Source organism: Dreissena polymorpha, chromosome 3 (genome assembly GCF_020536995.1).
Source record: "Dreissena polymorpha isolate Duluth1 chromosome 3, UMN_Dpol_1.0, whole genome shotgun sequence".
NCBI classification, from domain to species: domain Eukaryota; kingdom Metazoa; phylum Mollusca; class Bivalvia; order Myida; family Dreissenidae; genus Dreissena; species Dreissena polymorpha.
In genome coordinates, this window is record NC_068357.1 from 86012897 (window position 1) to 86034154 (window position 21258).

General features: G+C 33.9%; 1 protein-coding gene across 2 annotated transcripts; it reads right to left on the bottom strand.

Annotated features, from left to right (window-relative positions):
* Nucleotides 1-7882: 7882 nt before the first annotated feature.
* On the bottom strand, nucleotides 7883-11405 carry LOC127873260 (mucin-5B-like). 2 transcript variants are annotated; one of them, XM_052417033.1, is made up of 4 exons: nucleotides 11242-11405; nucleotides 10155-10185; nucleotides 8417-9243; nucleotides 7883-8137 (listed from the first exon to the last, which is right to left on the bottom strand). In XM_052417033.1, exons 3-4 carry the CDS (start codon nucleotides 8907-8909, stop codon nucleotides 7968-7970), a joined length of 663 nt encoding a protein of 220 aa, XP_052272993.1. In that variant the 5' UTR covers nucleotides 8910-9243; nucleotides 10155-10185; nucleotides 11242-11405; the 3' UTR covers nucleotides 7883-7967. The 2 variants fall into 2 exon arrangements, with proteins under 2 accessions (XP_052272993.1, XP_052272994.1); XM_052417034.1 differs by lacking the exon at nucleotides 10155-10185.
* Nucleotides 11406-21258: the final 9853 nt, after the last annotated feature.

Consider the following 21258-nt stretch of genomic DNA (forward strand, 5'->3'; position numbering starts at 1 on the left):
CATATGTGGTGTCGGCATGGTTATATTGTTTGTGGTGTGTAGCCCTAAAACAATCTTCTGGCACTTCGTCATGTTCGTCATGGATATGAATTAAGAGTTGGAAAAATGATAATGTCTATTAAATTGTTATATTTTGAGACAATACTAACATATTTAACCCATATTGTGTTTTTTTTATTAAACATTGCAGACAAAGTGTCGATATTGCCTGTATTCGTCCATATCCGCACTTTTCGGTCAATCCGCGGATATGAGTCATATTCGCATGTTAGACGGACCGCGTTTTACACGGGATACTCGTGATACCTACCCGAATGGGAGACAACTTCTTAATTACGTAAAGACCTAATATATAACCATTACGAATATTTTTATCTTACACATGTGTAATATACTTTCTAAGCGTTTTCATTGGCTTAGTTTTCGTTAAATGACCAATCTCATTTTGTTATTTTGCCGAAATGACGTTGCAACGTCAAATGACGTTACGAAATGTAAACAATATTCGGGATTTATCATTATGTTTGCGTAAATACTTATTTAATTTGCTCGTTTTAAAGCATGTGATAAAAAAGATCTGACACTCGTTGTCATATCATACCATATTTTATTAAACTCATCAAGGAAATTTCTTTAGTAAGCTCGCCAAAAGCTCGCTTACTAACAAAATTCCTGAACTCGTTAAATAAAATATGGTATGATATGAATAATCGTGCAAGATCCTATATGTATAAATCATTAGCTGAATGTTATATTATTTTCCATTACATTTTATGAAAATACCATTTGCTTCTTTTTAAGATATGTTCAATAAGAATGAAAAATAATAAAAGACATAATTGGTCACATTCCTGATACGTTAAGCATGTTCTTGTTTATACCTTGTAAACTAAAACGTTTTACATTGACATCTACTCATGGAAAAAAACATTACCAACGCTTTAATAAAGTAAAACTCAATTTGAATAAGAAGAAGATATAGCTCATTCCTACTCGATTATTAACTTATGACGCCCAATTATTTGACCAATTACAAAAGCACAGACACACACACAACACAAGAATGACCGCCTTAGAATACATAAATCAAAGCATAGTAATCTGATATTGTATATTAGTAAAATGTAGAACCGTTGTTAGCTTAACAGACCCTTTGCAATAAACTTTACTACGTCTTTAAGGTAATTGACAGTTCGGAATTATTAAAAGTATTTTTAAGAATGACACACTTGCTTTGTGTGCCTAGTCATGAATCCAGCCTTTGTGTTCATAGTCATGAATACAGGCTCTGTGTGCCTAGTCATGAATACAGGCATTGTGTGCCTAGTCGTGAAACCAGGCTTTAAGTGCCTAGTCATGAATCCAGCCTTTGTGTGCCTAGTCATAAATCCAGCCTTTGTGTGTGTAGTCATGAATCCAGTATCTGTGTGCCTAGTCATGAATTCAGGCATTGTGTGCCTAGTCATGAAATAAGCCTTTGTGTGCCTAGTCATGAATCCAGCCTTTGTGTGCCTAGTCATGAATCCAGGCTCTGTGTGCCTAGTCATGAATCCAGGCTTTGTGTGCCTAGTCATGAATCCAGGCTTTGTGTGTCTAGTCATGAATCCAGACTCTGTGTGCCTAGTCATGAATCCAGGCTCTGTGTGCCTAGTCATGCATCCAGGCTGTGTGTGCTTAGTCATGAATCCAGGCTTTGTGTGCCTAGTCATGAATCCAGGCATTGTGTGCCTAGTCATGAATCCAGGCTGTGTGTGCCTAGTCATGAATCCAGGCTTTGTGTGTCTAGTCATGAATCCAGGCTTTAAATGCCTAGTCATGGATCCAGGCATTGTGTGCCTAGTCATGAATCCAGGCTGTGTGTGCCTAGTCATGAATCCTGTCTTTGTGTGCCTAGTAATGAATCCAGGCTTTGTGTGCGTAGTCATGAATCCAGGCTCTGTGTGTCTAGTCATGAATTCAGGCTCTGTGGGCGTAGTCATGAATCCAGGCTCTGTGTGCCTAGTCATGAATCCTGCCTTTGTGTGCCTAGTCATGAATTCAGGCTTTGTGTGCGTAGTCATGAATCCAAGCTCTGTGTGCCTAGTCATGAATTCAGCCTCTGTGTGCCTAGTCATGAATTCAGCCTGTGTATGCCTAGTCATAAATCCTGCCTTTGTGTGCCTAGTAATGAATCCGGCCTTTGTGTGCCTAGTAATGAATCCAGGCAATATGTGCCTAGTTATGAATCCAGCCTTTGTGTGCATAGTCATGAATCCAGGCTTTAAATGCCTAGTCATAAATCCAGCCTGTGTGTACCTAGTAGGGCTGTCACGATTCACCGGTATACCGGTATATCGCGGTGCATGTCGTGAAAAAAATCGCACCGCGGTACGGCGTTGCCGCACCGGTTTTTTAAATATTATTATATTAGCACAGATATAAATACATTACATAATTATTTTGATATAGATATCGTTTTGAAAACTGTAGAAGCGATGCAAAAGGGCTAAATAAATAATCCGTTAATATCCAGGTCAAGTAAGCGCTTCCACTGGTAGATGTTTAACTTTCACGTTTAAAATACGGCGATGTATGGGTCCGTACCTTTTTTGGAATTTGGGACAGATTTCCTTTGCAAATAAGTTTATAATTATCCAAAAGATGTTTATTATATTTCTTATTTTCTTTCTTTAGTATATCGATCGTTCAAAGCATGGCACTTCCGAATCATGTTATCTTAAGATTCTGAATAAGTCGAGGAAGAGTCAGAACGTTACGGATTTTCAATACTGGGCCTGCTGACTCCGCATTTTAAACATGCCCTTGAAGCGTTCGATTTACACAGATCGTAGTCACAGCTATTGTCAACAACCTGGCGGACATTTTAGAAAAAGACGCGAATAACAATAACAATGACTACTTCTATCAAGTTTATTACAGTTTATTTTACAGTTTCTAGTCATACTATGATACCAGTGTTTTCTGATTATTTAGTTTAATAAAGTTTGTAAAACTTGTTATTCTGCTGTTTTCTTCACAGATACATATTCTGTAAAATATCGCGGTACGTACCGCGATACAGTGTTGCCGTACCAAGATATACCGCGGTACGCTCACGGCGTATCGTGACAGCCCTACTACCTAGTCATAAATCCAAGCTTTAAGTGCCTAGTCATGAATCCAGTCTTTGTGTGCTTAGTCATGAATCCAGGCTATGTGGGCCTAGTCATGAATCCAAACTGTGTGTGCCTAGTCATGAATCCAGGCTGTGTGTACCTAGTCATGAATCCAGACTGTATGTGTGCCTGGTCATGAATCCAGGCTTTTTTTGCCTAGTCATGAATCCAGGCTGTGTGTTCCTAGTCATGAATCCAGACTGTGTGTGCCTACTTATGAATCCAGGCATTGTGTGCCTACATGTAGTCATGAATCCAGGCTGTGTGTGCCTAGTCATGCATCTAGTGGACGTTGAAATCTTGTACTTGTTGATTATGGAAACACTTCCTTAATTTATCAGATACGGTTTAGGTTTTATTGGATTCGGTTTAATCCATGATATCATGCTATCATTGCTATTTTTATATGTTGTGAAATCAACTTTATAAACATGCAAAGAAAAATATGAAACTGTGCTGTATTTCCTGTGGCATAAGATAAACATGAAAACTGTAGTTATTTCTGTAACATATGTCCTTCAAACGGATAACATGGAACGAAAATAGTGGTCTACTTCCTTTTTGCATAAGTATATTGAACGTGTTATACCAAACGACACTTTTTAAATTTAACAAGTGAAACTCTAGCACAAGCTCTAGCTCTAGAGAAAGATCCTTAATTTGTAGCAAGTGACTGAATGCCAACTATTAGAAACATTATTGAATCGAACAAACAAAGAAGACTAGTATGTACATATTGAACACACATGACTTAGACTGGGCATTGTGAATTATTGCTGTTCATTTACACTGGTTAACTGGGCACATTAATTATTTCCGATATGTGTTTATAACACGTGTAAGTATAAACAAAGGGGACAATATTACATACCAAATATAAAAGCTCTGTGACGTGTGGTTTCATAGATTTTTTTAGTTATTTTGCAATACATAACACTGTATAAATCATGTGGTTTCACGGGGCGTGACTAGTTCTGGCACCATGTGCATTTATTTAACTAATTTTTGTAGAGGACATGTAAACGTTTTGAGTATTTTTTTAGCCCTGGTGGTCAACACTTGATGCGGTCAATAGCGATTTGAGGCTGTTCGGTTAGCGCAAGGAGCACGTGCTTATCACCTAGGCTCAGTACCGGCTCCCGAACGCTTATGATCTTGGTTGTTGCTAACAATACAGAAAATGTGTGATTCCCTCGGGGTCCTCCGGCTATCCACCACCACACATGGCCAGGAATATATTCCGTTCATTAAAACTCAAAAGCTGGAAAATTCAGCTATATTTGCAATTTGATATCAAGTAATGTGAAAATCTTTGCAGTGGTTTAGGAGATCAGTTATTTGTACTAAAATGGCCGTATAGCATACATCTTATTGCAATTGATATATGCGTATGATCTGATGATATAAAAATGAACTCGCAAATTACTGTTGATATTATGATAAATCAGAGAAAGGCATGTCGTCTGCAACATGACCACATCATAAATAAGAGCTTGTCGTAATTGTGTTGTTTGTTTGGTTTAACCTCGGCGAGCGTTTATTGTGTTGTATTTTGTTTTTTGTATAATGGTAGAAATATTTAGTTGAATAAATGAGTGAAAGAAATCTTTAATTGTTTTGATGATTTCATGTATATTCGCTAGAATGCATCTTTAGTCAAAGGCTTATTGTCGGCGGGGGGGGGAGGAGTTTTAATGCTCAATAATCTAATAGTTTAAAAATGTATACTTATTTGCAAATTTTTTATTCAAAGTTTGTATTTAGTTTTATACATTTAAAAAGTATTGAATTTAACAGTTTAAGCATTAATTATTTTCCCAATTTAAGCGCTCTTCACCGACTTTCCAACAAGCGATGCCGTATTTTTTAACGTTATCTGCGGGATAAGAAGAGTGAATTCTTAAAGATTAAAAACAACATCCTCGAACAATAAAATGATTATGAAATATAAAGCCTCAACTAAGCGTCCTAGGACATAGCTCTTTCAATCTTATTCAAATAAGGACAATAGATTTTTAATTAACTGATAGAATTCATGCATTGATAATTCTTTTAGAGAAAAGCTAATCCAAGCACGTGATTTCAATAATTAAGATGGAAATGCTGTAGATTAGTGTATTATAATGCTGGTTATTTGCCATCTATTAATAAGAAATAAATTGCATGACATTATAATAAGATGTCCAACATGTTCAACATTTTACTTTTTTTTCAAAGGATGACATCGACTGAAATCTATCTAAATATTTTTTTACACCGATTTCAAAATAAAAACGCTCTGCAAATAAATTTCGTAAACGACTGGATACCATGCTTGACACATATACAATATAAAATATATATTCTGCAGCTCGATTCGTTACGAATGAAATTAATTTCATGGTTCGGTACCTCAATATAGTGCGACAGTAAAATGGCCATTTTTCAAAAGAATTGAAATTGAGGTGTTAATGTTTAAGTGTTTTTTGTTAGCGGATATGTTTCTGATGAAAACTCCCATTTATGTCGGGTCGGTATCGTTGAGGAATTTAAGTAATTCAAACTGGCGTCTAAGATGGCTGCCATTTTAAGTCGTAATTGGGTGACCATAAAGAAATCCATTATTAAATGTATTACTAGTATTATGTTATCTTCATATTATGTTTACATATTCCATATGAATAAAGAAGTGAAAACGTCTGTCATGTGAAAAAAAAGAAGAAAATTTGGTCTAAAATGGCTGCCAGAATCAAGATGGCTGCTGAAAAATTGCTCAATTAACGAAGATCATATCCAAATCGTGCATAAGTATAATGAATATGTACAAATAATACAACTCAGTAGCAATCTATTGTTTGATAAATGCCGGAATATATGAAATTATATAATACCTATGCAGAGTAAAGTATGATATAAACATAATATGAACATATCGATTTTTTCACGACCAATGAAAGAAAGTTTTTTATCTTTGAGTACAATAAAAACAACTTCGTCTTGGTAAAATTTGTGTTATGAAAATACACCGGGGTAATGTCAAAAATCACAGTTTAAATCAAGTGAAATACCTCTATACGTATTATTCAACCTTTATTCACCTAGGTCATGATCATGTAATATTTTTCAAACATCTTGGTATACAATAGTATGTGTACTAGTTTAGCTCATTCTGTAAAGTGTCTAGCAAAATGTTCTACTTAAAGTATGCGTTTAGTTAAATGTTTTGTCTTTGAAACCAATCAATCTGTAATTTACTATATTAGGAACATAATTTACAATTGTAATGAATTCAGTTGTGCTGTCCATGCTATCCCGATATAACTCAAATTGTAAATGTAGATCACCTGTGCTTAACGAATATCTGTGCATGATATTCACACCTAGTGTAAAATCTAGTATACAAAACATGCGTATGTATATATGGTTTCTTAGTTCCTGTGTGTTTAAATTCTTGATGTATAGGTAAAATACACTAAAGGGATTTTTAGGAAATTATTTATTAGTTTTCATACAATGCAATTCAGAACACTCATATAAGTTTTTTAAGCATGACATTCCGATTCTATGTAGTGGACTCGAATTTAACGACAATTATTTGCATAAGCGACCATATTGGCAGCTATCTTCCGTATAATATGGATTTTTGTTTTTAGAGTAATGCTTGTCCAGAACATAAACCAGCATAATATAATGATAGTGTAGGTTGAAAAGATCCAAATTAATGAATAAAGGCAATAGTATATCACCACATAGGTTAAAATGCTGAAAATTTGATTTCTCAAAACCCGCAATGTTACCAGCCCGGCATCATTTGGATTCTTCATCGGAATACGGACAAAACCCCTCCCGGATAAAAACCCTCCCGTCATTTTCATAGGGGGCGGACGAAAACCCTCCCATGAACAAACATGGGCGGCCAAAAACCCTCCCATGAAAAACGGAGGCGGACAAAAACCCTCCCGTAAACGAAATTTAACACTTAGTGTTGCATTCATTAATCCGACAAAATTACCCATTGTGTGTATTGTGTTTTCAGGGGTGTGAAATTGAAAGAACATGTGTATCCATAAGTGAATTTAAATTTAGATTGAATACGATACAGTGCAACGTTTAATCGCGTCATACGCTCATTCTTCATCAGAAACATGACCGCTAAAATAACACGTTAATATTTACTATTCACCCCAAGTCCGCCTAAATGTCATATTCTGCCGGGCCATTATATGCCTTACCACAAATCGTAAGGAAATAACAAATAAAAATCTTTGCATTTTTACCTTATATAGACATATGTGTTAAAAATGCGGCAGATTTAGCATGTGCTTCGCGACATCGTAGTATTAGCATGTATCCGCGACCCGGAAGTATCAGCATCTATTTCGCGACTAAGCAATAAGAATATATGTGTTCATGAACCGAAATATATAGTATATATGTTCGCGTCCCAGAAGTAAATGCATGTATTCGTGCGACAAACAGTACTACAACATTGTGAAACGTGGTCTCTTGTACTCGTTATATTCTGTCAAAGGTGTGAAGTCTACTGCATTTATAGGAGTGCTCCAAACGGAGGAAATCAGCATCATATGTATACATTTGATAAAATTTGGCTTTGTACTGTCGCACAAAGTAATTAAGAATAAGTCTTTAACGTTAACAATGCGTTGTTTTGTAGTGAGGTTTATCCATTACTTCGATGTTAGTGTGTAATGCGAAGATTCTTATAATAAAATAAAAAATAACACATGTAGAACACAATAGCAATAACCAAATTATCGTGTATAAACAAAGGTCTTAACAAAGATCAACAACTGATGGTGTCCACTAGGATTTTTACATGTTATCAACCTGGGCATCTGAGACTTGTTTGCGTTTCTTTTTGTATATGCACAAAAGCAGGATCAAGAAGGCTGCAAGAAAACTAATGCCAGCGATCACTGGAATGAGCCAATTCAAAATGCTGCTGCTTGTTGTTTGTGAGCTGATGTCGACTGAAGTGAATCCTACAAAAATATTATTTTAAGTTAAAGTTTTAGTAAATGGCCTATTTTTCATGACTATCTTAAACGTTGTCTTGATAAATGATTAACATGGGTAAAACAGATTTATAAAAACTGATTGAATTGTTACTTTGTTCAATAAATGATTGGAGTAATCTGGAGTAACAGACTAGCTAGAAAAAGGAGTTTGCTGTTCTTAAATGTGTGTATAACTGTTTCTTTATATATCCGTTCGAACATTAGATTATGGAAATGCTAATATGACGATGCTTATTTACTAACCGTGAGCAGTACCATTCCCGAGAGTGGAGCCATTTCCATGGAATCCATTTCCTGAAATAGAAACATAGCCAACTGTTCCCGTTCCGTGATCATATCCACTCCAGCTACCACTAGTGGTCTTTATCATTCCACCAGCGTTTGTTGTACTGCCTCCATCAATTGCGCTAGCTGTGCTTGCCACGTTTACAGTCGTTCCTATGTTTCCAGTCGTTACATTTGAGACCGCAGTTCCACCTAGTATTGTCGGACTTGCTGCTGTGCTAGCCACGTTTACAATCGTTCCTATGTTTCCAGTCGTTACATTTACGACCGCAGTTCCACCTAGTATTGTCGGACTTGGTGCAACCGTCGAGTATCTACTTGTTGCGGTGCGAATCGATGTCGTAGACTCGGTAGTCGTGGTAGGAGGGCATTCACACTTTATGCGGATGGCGTAATCCGGACATCTAGCACCGGGAACAGAAGTGGCTATGACATGGCATGTTGCAGACATATTATCGCACGTGTATATGTACACATTGGACACGTCTGTTTTGTTGAAGATGCCGTGAATAGCTTCCCCTTTCTCGTCTCTGCATCAGAAGTCCTTGACCTGGTTTCCGCCTGCAGTTGGACAGAGTTTGTCCAAATCTGCATCTGTGAAATGTTCACTTTCGTTGGTAGACAAACTTGAGGGGGTATTCCTGCTGATCCAATCTGACCAGTGACCACAACCTGTATAAGACAGATTCGACGTTGGAGTTGAAGAGGCACGTCTTTGCCGTACATTTAAAGCCAACGTATTACCAATCTCACCCAATGTTTGTTTGTGCGAAATGACCAATATGCTGCAATAAATAGAAAGTTACATTTTTGCTTATGCACCAAACATATACGTTTTTTATTTCCAGAATCAAAATGTGAGATAGTGATATTAACCCAAATAACTAATACAGATTAATCTAACTGCAGATACTAAAGCATGGTTATGCTTAACGAATAAACACCTACTAAAAAACAGAAATTTCTGCTCCAAAATATCATTATGGAATTTTACCAATTATTTTAAAGAATTTCGTATTCAAGATCTTAATAAACGCAAAATAGACATTCTTTTCTGAATTGTATTTGTTAATGTCTGATGTTTTCCTGATTTATGTATTTCAGTTATATTCTCGCTTATACTAGAATCAACGACATGGTGATCCAAAAGAAGGTTATTTTACATTTGCAACGTTTTATTAATCACTTTGAGCATTTTATTGTGATCAAAATAGGGGTCATTACATATTAACGAAAAACAAACGGTTATGAAAATCACAATTTTGTGTTTTGTATTAAGTTGAATATTCTACATGCGCATGGTGAACTTTCACTTTTAAACAAGTAAATATATGAATAACGAACTGTTTACTTTATGCTTTAACAAGACAAACAAGGAGGTTTTTGTTAGTAATGCTCTCGGTTACCCATTACAAAGAATGCTACTTAAAAAAATCGATTATTATTATGATATTACTAAGCACTTCCGTAAATTATCAAACTTTGGATTTAGTGTACGCCGTAATATAAGTAGTAAACAAATATATAGTTTCCGATTGCCCTGTTCTTTTCTTCATATCGATGACGATCAAACAAAAAGTGTGACCGATATGAAAGTGAAAGGAAAATGATTGCTATTGTAGAATAAATGTAAGCAGATGTACAGGTTTAGATAAAGAGAGCCTTTTTAAGCTATGATTTAATAAGAATACCATACCTTCCTATTGCTAAGATCAATGTCAAATAGGCTGAAACACATATTAAAATACGTTTAGACTCACTAAATATTTAAATAATAAATGTAGCAAACACTTTTTTGAGAATTAATGTATATACAAATACATAACTTATTACGTAAATTAAGGAAATCGAATTCAGTGATGGAACATGAAATCACTTAAAAAACTGTTTTATTAGAAATGTTTACCTTATGTATGTACAATCTACTGATATATTTCTTAAAGGGGCATTTTCACACATTTTATCATGTATTGAAGTGTGTCATTAAATGATTTGTATTAATAAATGTAAACATGGAATCTAAAAATCTCCAGTAAAAAAAAGAATAAAATTAAAGAACAAAAAAGTTACCCTCAACTGGGCTCGAACAACTAACCCTTGGAGTAAAATTCTATCGCTTAGACCACTCGACCATCCGCGCTCAAACAATAACTGATGTAATTTATACTTTATATAAACAATCCTCGTAGTTTAACAAAATATAACAACAGAACACTCCAAATTATTCAATCGTTTCGCGTTGCAACGCTTTATAATTTTCAGGTTTTAAAATCGTCAAAAGATGCATGAAATGGATATTTTAGAGCATGGTAAATGTTCAGTATAACTTTTTCCTCACAAATATCATAGCTACAACGAACAATTGCGAATCTGAAACAAGTTTTTTTTTATTTTGTCAATTAACCAAAATGTGAAAATGCCTCTTTACATTCTTAAAGTTAATTTTGTGTTATGTAATTATATATGTTCCTTGTAAAGCACATACAACTTCAAAACGTTCAAAGCAGTTACATGACTCATACGATGGACGTACATACATAAAACACCAAATCTTTGTTTCATGATCATACTTCAAAGTTTGAATTTATATAATTTGATTTTATAAGTGTGAAGCTACATATAGTTTTAATGCAACACATCTATAAAGGCAAACATAATTAAAACAAATATATATTAAATAAAGCAATTTTCAGTAGTGATGGTTTTTTTATAAAATTGTGAAACGGTATGACGCTTATACAAAAATGTAACATAACATTGTATAGAATAACTGTGATACTCACGCAGTAGCCGCATTATGGAAACAACAGAATGGTGTAAATAAAATTGTAAATATGAGATAAGCACTTTCTTCGTCTATAAACCAACTCCGTCAAAGTAGTTGAATAAGTCAGGTCTTACTTAGTTACAAACAGAATTGATTGACGTTCGAATAAGCAATAGTGTACCATCGATAAATGAGGTACTGAAAGTTCCTCTCAAGTACTGTATAGCAACCACTGACCGTTTTAGGAATTCATGTATTTAACAGTTTATTGGTCTGGATTCCGCAGTTTGATATTTTAATAGAGGTTTTCTGAGTACATCGTCGTTTATTTAGCTATTGGTAATAGTTTTTGTTCATATAATTAAGTGTAAATGAGTATCCTGACACATGTCATACTTAAGAAATGGGCAATTCGTATCAGGCAGCTTTTATCATTAGAAACACTTTTAAACATATCATTTACTGAGTTCTCAGTGCCGTCATTTTAAGACGAATGCGGTTGTTCCGCTCAACTTACCCATTACCTTCACAGGTGGTTAGCGTGTGGCTATGATATTAATTAGTAAAAAAAGATTTTAGTCTTGGATAGGGTCAGATCGATGACGAGTAGGTAACGCGAATTGTGTATCGTGTTTTTTCTTATAATTTGACCTAGCGTTTGTAAAAATATTGCAAGATATGTGCATTGCCCGAAACGAAATTCATTTCTGCATTGAAAAGACCGATTTCATTTTAGTGATTATTTTTTCAGAAAAGTTGATTTTTCGTTATAATTTGATAATTTTTCATTCAAAATGATGTTTTTTTACTAATGAATATCAAAGCCACACGCTGATCACCTGTGATTGCCCTTGGATTGCCTTGCACTAATCCTCGCTATCTTTATTTACAGGATTAGATACAGCGTCTAGTGATTCTTTTATTTACCACCGCAAATTCTTCTGGATATTTTGTAAAGTGGTCGGCCAGTACTTGCATGATATATATTTGTTCTTCCCCGTTGTTACTGGGAGTGGTCTCATAAAGTCTAGCGCCATCCCTACCCATTGCCTGCCTAATCCCTGATGACCCATTGTTGGATTTTAAGTCTGACAAATTTAATTATTATTTTTATATTTCTCTTTGACAAATTTGATTAGAAAAACCACTGTGGTCGTTATTGTATTCCGAGGAAAGATTAAAAATCCGCTGCACATTTTAGGGACAGTCTGGTCAATCACGTGATCTTTAATTAATGGCTTGACCGCCTGACTGGAAGTTTTGCGCACAATTCCATAAAAAATGATTTGTTTTTCCCGACCTTTTCCCTTTGACAGTAATTAAGACAGTTATTAAACAATATTTATTATGATTCACATCTTGTTCTGTGAAATAATGCTTAAAAATGCATTAATACCAATTTATTATTTTAAGTTCATGCTTTCATTACCTTAAAGTGATATTATGGGCATCTAACAGTTTATAGGTGTCTATCGCAACCGTTGTTTATTTTTGGTGTTTTCACTTCATATACACTTATATTTGTTAATGCAGCATCAACATAGTAAAGCAATATCCCTGAAAGAGAAAAATAATGCATTTGAATATCAACCGTACTTTCGTTTGACAACTGATCACGCATGTACAATGTGAACCTAAATTTAGTTTTAGTGCAGATTCGTTTACACGACACAAAGACACATTTTTGTTTTACGGATCATTTCGGCTTACAGGACTGGGTGGGTCACGTAAAATATATAATATAAAATATACTTTTATAAACAACTGGTAGCAAGATGAGTTGCAGATAATTGGTCAGTAACCACATTTTAACTTACTATTTTGACCTGTTAATTCTTTTCAGCTCAATTCAACAGTGAAAAATGACCATAATATCACTTTAAGCGCGCATCCACTATGAATTTGCCATGTGTTGTTGTTATTACGCGCGCTTTTTATTTTATTAGTAATTGTAATTATTATTAAAAAATCTTTCATTACCCATCTATAACTATTGTTTGCCTTTCGTGTAAAAAGCGCAAAAATAAATTTACGTTGATGTTATACATCTTGCACCAACACACACTCTCAATGTTACTTTCGGGAATTGAAATTTATAAGAATTCACACACAATAACACAAATGTCTACCAAAATAACAAGGTGCTAAGTGAACTTATAAGATAAGCTTTCAAAAACTGTAAGTAGTTGAATGCACAAGGAAGAAAAGAAAAACATTGAAATGGATGGCTAACTTCATGATTAATGTTCTGGTAATGTTTAGATTATATATAATCTGTTGGCAAAATGTGTCAATCGTCATAATACTTCAATATTAGCGTTCGGGTGATGTTTAGATTACATATAATATATTTGTTGGCAAAATGTGTCAATCGCCATAATACTTCAGTATTAGCGTTCGAGTGATGTTTAGACTATGCATACTGAGTTGACATAGTGTTGACATAGTGTATATATATATATATATATATATATATATATACAGGTTACAATAATGAACAAGAAGCATAAGCATAATATGTAAACAAAGAACAGTATCTTACACTTCTCCAGCGATCAACACAGTAGTCAATATTAAAAACAGAGTAAACTTATATACACAAGTCATATGTTTGAAATATTATTTAATGGACTGAAATAAAATCAAATTTAGATTGTTAAGGAAAGTGTATCTCCTTGAGGTCAACGAAACAGAAAACAGTATATATGTGGTATACTGGTACACATTAAACAGAGCATACCACAGTGCACCAATATATAAAGGAATGAGTGAATACGCTTAACGCACATACACGTGTATTGTCAAACAGATGCTGATCAACACATAAGCGAAAACAATCTGGCATTCTAGGTTCAAAAACGAAATTCTAGAATAACTGTGGTGTATCGATATTTTGCAGATTGACCGAAAACGTCTTAAATTTGTTTTAATATACTCTACAAAATTGGCATTAAATATTTAAAAAAAATGTGGATTCTGTCCCGTATTAATTAACCAATTTATGCCTAGCGTCTAGAAAAAAGGCCTTGGCAAACAGCGTAGACGCAGATGAGACGCCGCATGATGCGGCGTCTCATCAGGGTCTGCGCTGTTTGCTTAAAGGAATTTCTGTAAGAAATATTTTAAATATAGAAATAAATATACGAGACATCCCTAATTTTGGAAATAAATTGATCCAATTTAGACGGATGGGAGAGTCCACTTGGCATAAATGGGTTAAAATCGCTCAGAATGCACCGATTAACTCTTAATATTTGGACTAGCTCTGAAATTGATTTGTCAGATGTTAGAACGAAAGTATCTTAAAGTCTGAAGTGGTCAGTCCACAAATATTGATAAACAAGCATCTTGAACTATGAAATGATAACAAAATGAGTTTGAGATATCACGATAGGGGATAATCACTTCATGTTGCGTTCCTCCAGTACAGTTTCGTCAGACAACTATGTCTTACACAAATGGACCACAATGAAAACGAAAATACAAGAAGAAAAAAATCAACAAAATATGTGACTATAAAATGCAATAAAGACTTTGTTTAACTGTGTGTCTTTTTAATGGCATCGCCTTTGACAAATCATTAATATGTTAAAAACACTAAAATTTAAACACAATTATGCTTACCGTACAATCGAATATTTTGCTATTGCTTATTATTGCTTTCCCGGTCTCAAATAATTTTGAGGGGATACGCAATTCCAAGCAATTCCAAGTAAATAACGACTGAACAAAAATGTTTGATGTTTCTTTGTTTTAATAGGCTCTCCATGTTATATTTATCGTCATTTTAACAATGGATGGCTGCTTTACTCTGGAATGAAGTTGTAGCAACAACCAAAACAGACTATTTGATACAACCAGTCGATAATAATACGACATCTGAAGGTTCAAATCTGACATGTATCTTCTTTATCAACGTTTAAAGGCATGGACAACTGGCACACATTGTGAGAGGATTGCGTAGTGAATTCTTATTAATCATAGAAGTAAATAGCATTCACATTAGATTGACCATAAATCCTTGCAATGAAATGCTTAGATAAGTTTTCATCTTTCAGAACTTGGTTACGAATTCAAAATTAAAGACAGGCAAACACACAGCGTGAATTACGGTTTATAAACCATAGTCTAATAATCTGTCAGAATTAAAACTTGAATAAAAAAAAGGTTTAGATTGATATAAATTAAGCGATGTAGGTCAAATTTTCGCATGTACTTAACAAGCTTATCACTCTTTTTGTCATTATGAATGTCAATGTTTTCCCTCATTGCCAAATGAAGTGCCACTCAATAGACAAATGTAGATAAAACTGCATAACATTCTCATCCACCTGAACCCCACACCTTGGCAATTACTCGTGAGACTTTAAAAGATATTCAGCTAAATCCCAGTTGGTCTTGTTTGCTATATTGAAGGAGATATAATGAATCCCTTGCTCAAGGGTCAAGTGCGATGTTAAGCAGTGTGGATTACTTACTCGAAACGTGTAGCTAAATATACTACGCGTTTTGTTAAACGTGTTCTGTACACAATGATGAAGACAGTTTTTGAAATATTAAAATAGATTAAATGATGTATACGAATTTCTAAGTCTAAAGCAAACTAGTTGTATGTTATTCATTCTCAAATATAATAAAGAATAACAGGTTTTGCCGTACTCTAATTTCGAAGAATTTATAATTATTTAACACGTGATCCCAAAATACGAAGTGATAAAATGGAAAAAAAAAAAATTCTTAACAAATAATACAAATTAGAAAAATAAGATAAACACATATTAACGATGCGTTCTTTCATACAGCCAGAAAGTTGAAGGTAAAGAAAGTATTGTGTTGATGTATTTATTTTAAAACATTATACAAGCATTCAATATTTGATTTATTTTTATAATAAATCATATATCGTAACCTTTATCAGCGATGTTTGTGAAATGTGTGTCAATGCTTTTGAAATGTTCTGCCATTTGTCATAAAATATTCGATTTTACAACAGCAAAATCGGGTCACGTTAGTGTACGAGTTTAAAGCGAGATTATACGATTTTGTCAAATATTTATTAATTTATATTAAATGTGTAAACAACTTATTAAACATATATTTTTATATAAATTAAAATAAAAGTTAAGAAGATATTTAATTCTGAAATCGAAAAAGCTGTACAGTCGAATTCGCCAGCATGTAAATCATGCATGTACGATGTGAATCTAAATTTAGTTTAACGGTTCATTACGAATTCCTGCAACGATATCTATTCATACGACACACGAAAACTAACTAAAAAGACGAATGCTTCGGTTATTGTAGGAAAATATGTACGAAATATCTTCGGTTATTGCATTTTTTTCCGGCCGTTTTCTAGTGGAATGTAACCTTTTTCGGTGCAATGTTTATTATAGTCTTTCAGTTTATTATATTAATGGTATTATTAGCGAACACCCTTCATGCCCTACCACTTTCTCCAAAATATAAAGCCAGAACAATAGTAAAAAGTGCAAAACATGCTTTCGAGTCAACTATGATATTTTTTAGAGAGTACATGAAACGGTTATTTAGTATAATGTAACATTTAAGACAACGTTTTTAAGTTAACATCGAGAAAAATACGCACTACTTGATAATTATAAACCTATTTTCAATGTGCATGCCAGATCGATCTTTCACGTAGAAATGCTTGAAAATGCATTATATAATAACGCCTGGTAAGCCACCTGGCCTTCACCGTCGTAGATTTGATTTAGAAAGGGGGTTCAGGAGTAAAAAGACTACCGTAAATAGGAACAATCAGTAAACGTACTGGAATATTGTTACAAGCTATCTCGATAAAGAACTAAACAACTATCAAAACGTGTTTTAGGTCCTTTCTGCAAAAATTGTTGCGATTTGAGATCTCAAGAAGAGTTTTTGTACGTTTTTTTTTATTTTCCTCTGAAAAAGCTTCTTTTTTTTCGCATTTATTCCGTGAAACTTGCAAAATCGCTGAATACCCCACCAAAAAATGGTGAGTTTATGTAAATATAGCTCCTTTGTGCATGGGCCTGGTTTGTGTTTATATAAGACAACGTTTAATGTTAACATCGCGAGAAATACGCACTTCTTGATAATTATAAACCAATTTTTCATGTGCGTGCCAAATTTCAGATCGATCTTTCACGTAGAAATGCTTGAAAATGCATTTTATAATAACGCCTGGTAAGCCATCTGGCTTTCGCGGTCGGAGCTTTGATTTAGAAAGTGCGTTCAGGGGTAAAAGACTACCCTAAATAATAACAATCAGTAAAAATACTGAAATATTGTTACAAGCTATCTCGAGAAAGATGTGAACAACTATTAAAACGTGTTTTAGGGTCCTTTCAGCACAAATATTTGCGATTTGAAATGCTCAAGACGAGTTTTGTTCGATTTTATTTTATTTTCCTCTGAAAAAGCAGGGTTTTTAAAAACTCGCAATACTCCTAAAAATTCATGAAACAAGCGCATTTAACCCGTTAAACGCAATACCCCATCCACAAAAATGTTGAGTTTATGTAAATACAGCTCCTTTGTGACGGGGCCTGGTTCACGTTTAGGTCACAATATACTAAATAGTTTCCCTATATGATTCAATCTAGAAGCGACATCTTGAGGCGAAAATAAATGCAACATTTTGCACATAGAGACCCCCATAACCATACCTTTTCTTAAAGGCCATTCTAGGCGGAATTGACTTGTGCAATAAAAAATATATGTCATGTACGCACCTAGAAAGAACTTGTCAAAAGTAAAAATCGACTGTTTTGAAACTATTTTTCCGGTCGTTTTCTAGTGGAATGTAACCTTTTTCAGTGAAAAGTTTTTATAGTATCTTAGTTTATCATATTTCAGGGATTAAGTAATGAACACCTATTCATGACCTACCACTATCTCTTAAAGATAAAGCCAGAACAATAGTTTAAAGTGCAAAACATGTTTTCGAGTCATCTATGATATTTTTTTAGAGAGTACAGCCTACATGAAACGGTTATTTAGTATACTGTCACCGTATTTCCCTTGTCTTGTATGTGTCCATTTACATCTCTAGTGAGATTCAGTCTCTTGTCCTGTCTGCGTCCAGTCATGTACTGTGATGTCATACTTGTTTTGTCCAGTGAGAATGAGGATTATCAGATAAACAAGATATGTATTGGTCAGTTCCAAAAACCTAGTAAAATTCAGTTTAAATTACTGACCATGCTTTCTTTTGCTTCTAGGCTGTCGAAAGAAATACTTGTTTTAACAATATTACTGTGTTTTTTGTATCTACCAACCTGGTGAGTTTTATATTATTTGTATTTTGCAATTATGTAGTTGTCTGCAATTAAAACAAATTTAATTATATTGAAATATTGTATTTATGTTTGGAAGGTTGTGACAGTGTTAAAGCGAGATTATACGATTTTTTTTATGTGTTAAATTGTAATATATTGATAAAACATGTTACAATAACAAAAAATATGCAAGAAAAATTATACATTGAAGACGAATTTCATAAAATGCAGCAAAGACAAATTAGCGCCCGAGCCGATTGTGACGAAGATATTTCGTACATATTTTCCTACAATAGCCGAAGCATTCGTCTTTTTGGTTAGTTTTCGTGTGCCGTATGAATAGATATCGTTGCAGGAATTTAAAATGAACCGTTAAACTAAATTTAGATTCACAACGTACATGCATGATTTACATGATGGCGAATTCGACTGTACAGCCTTTTTCGATTTCATTAAAAATAAATATCTGGCTAATTTCGGATTTTTTCGACACATGTTTTTCTTAACTTTTATTTAAATTTATATACAAATATATGTTTAATAAGTTTTTTACACATTTTATATAAATTAATAAATATTTGACACAATTATATAATCTCGCTTTAATTGTGTTATTTTGTGTGTTTTTTACGTTTCTGTAATCAGTTATGTGTGTTTACATATACATATATACAAGAATTCCGATATACTTTCGGACATAAATATCGAACCTCGGGCGGCGTGTTATTTATTTGAACCCCTACCCCACTACAGTAATTAGCCTCATCATTTACAGACTGATAACAGACTGATCGATATATTAGTGCCATTGTTATTAGTTTAATAAAGGAATCGCAACTGCTGGTATAAAACAGTGCATTTGTGTTTCTTTTTCAAATGTAATGAAATGTTGCTACAGGCGATCATCAATTTTTAATTATAACGATCAGATCAATTCATTGGGTAGACATTTTTTGGAAATCTGAAGAAACAACTAGAATGCAGAAAAAGTTTCCTTTACAATTGAAAGACACTTCACATTACACAATCTTATATCAGGTGAATAAAGATAACAAATATAATAAATAACATCTGTCCATACGATCTTATCACGTGTTTAGTGAATATCTCACGGAAAACCCATGAAGACAAACATAACGCACACTAGTTGAAATCCTTTAATTTCTTTGTGAATAAATACTTATAAGAAAATAGTTAAAATATTTATAAAAGCAAGAAAAATGTAAAATATAAATAAATACTCCGGCTTTTGGATTCGAATCCGGGAACTCTAGAAAGAATTGGACTCACTACCAAGACATCATATAAGCTATCGATATCTACGGCGTACTTGAACTCACAACCAAGACATCATATAAGCTATCGCTATCTACGGCGTTATTGAACTCATTACAAAGACATAATATAAGCTATCGATATCTACGGCGTACTTGAACTCATTACAAAGACAGCATATAAGCTATCGATATCTACGGCGTACTTGAACTCACTACCAAGACATCATATAGGCTGTCGATATCTACGGCGTACTTTAATTCACTACCAACACATCATATAGGCTGTCGATATCTACGGCGTACTTGAACTCACAACCAAGACATCAAATAAGCTATCGATATCTACGGCGTACTTGAACTCACTACCAAGACATCATATAGGCTGTCGATATCGACGGCGTACTTGAACTCACTACCAAGGCATCATATAGGCTGTCGATATATACGGCGTACTTGAACTCACTACCAAGACATCATTTAGGCTGTCAATATCTATGGCGTCCTTGAACTCACTACAAAGACATCATATAGGCTATCGATATCTACGGCGTACTTGAACTCACTACCAACACATCATATAGGCTATCGATATCTACGGCGTACTTGAACTCATTACCAAGACATCAAATAGGCTGTCGATATCTACGGCGTACTTGAACTCATTACCAAGTCATCATATAGGTTGTAGATATCTACGGCGTACTTGAACTCACTTCCAAGACATCATATAGGCTATTGATATGTACGCCGTACTTGAACTCACTACCAAGACATCATATAAGCTCTCGATATGTACTGCGTACTTGAACTCACTACCAAGACATCATATAGGCTATCGATATCTACGGCGTACTTGAACCCATTACCAAGATATCATATAGGCTGTCGATATCTACGGCGTACTTGAACTCACTACCAAGACATCATATATGCTGTCAATGTCTACGGCGTACTTGAACTCACTTCCAGACATCATATAGGCTATCGATATCCACGGCGTACTTGAACGGCGTATTTACATCACCAAGATAATCATAGGCGTATTAACCAAATGTTTGATGGAAATCTTTTTAAGCGATTTATTATATCACTTACTTCCTAAATGAACATACATGTGCGAACGTTCTTCTTAGAGAAGAGTGCTACATGTATTTTGCTTATTGAAAGATAATGTGTACATTATTTTTTGAAAAATTGAAATTTTGAAAAACTGTAAAAAAAAGTCTTTACAACTTCACGAAAGTAACAATCGCATTGCTTAGATGAACATTTTCAAGAATTGAACAATAATAATAATTAATAATAAGTAAAAATTATAATTATACTACTACTACTAATAATAATAATAATAATAATAATGATGATAATTTTAATACTACTACTACTACTACTACTACTACTAATAATAATAATAATAATAATAATAATAATAATAATAATAATAATAATAATAATAATATATTTCAAAAAGTG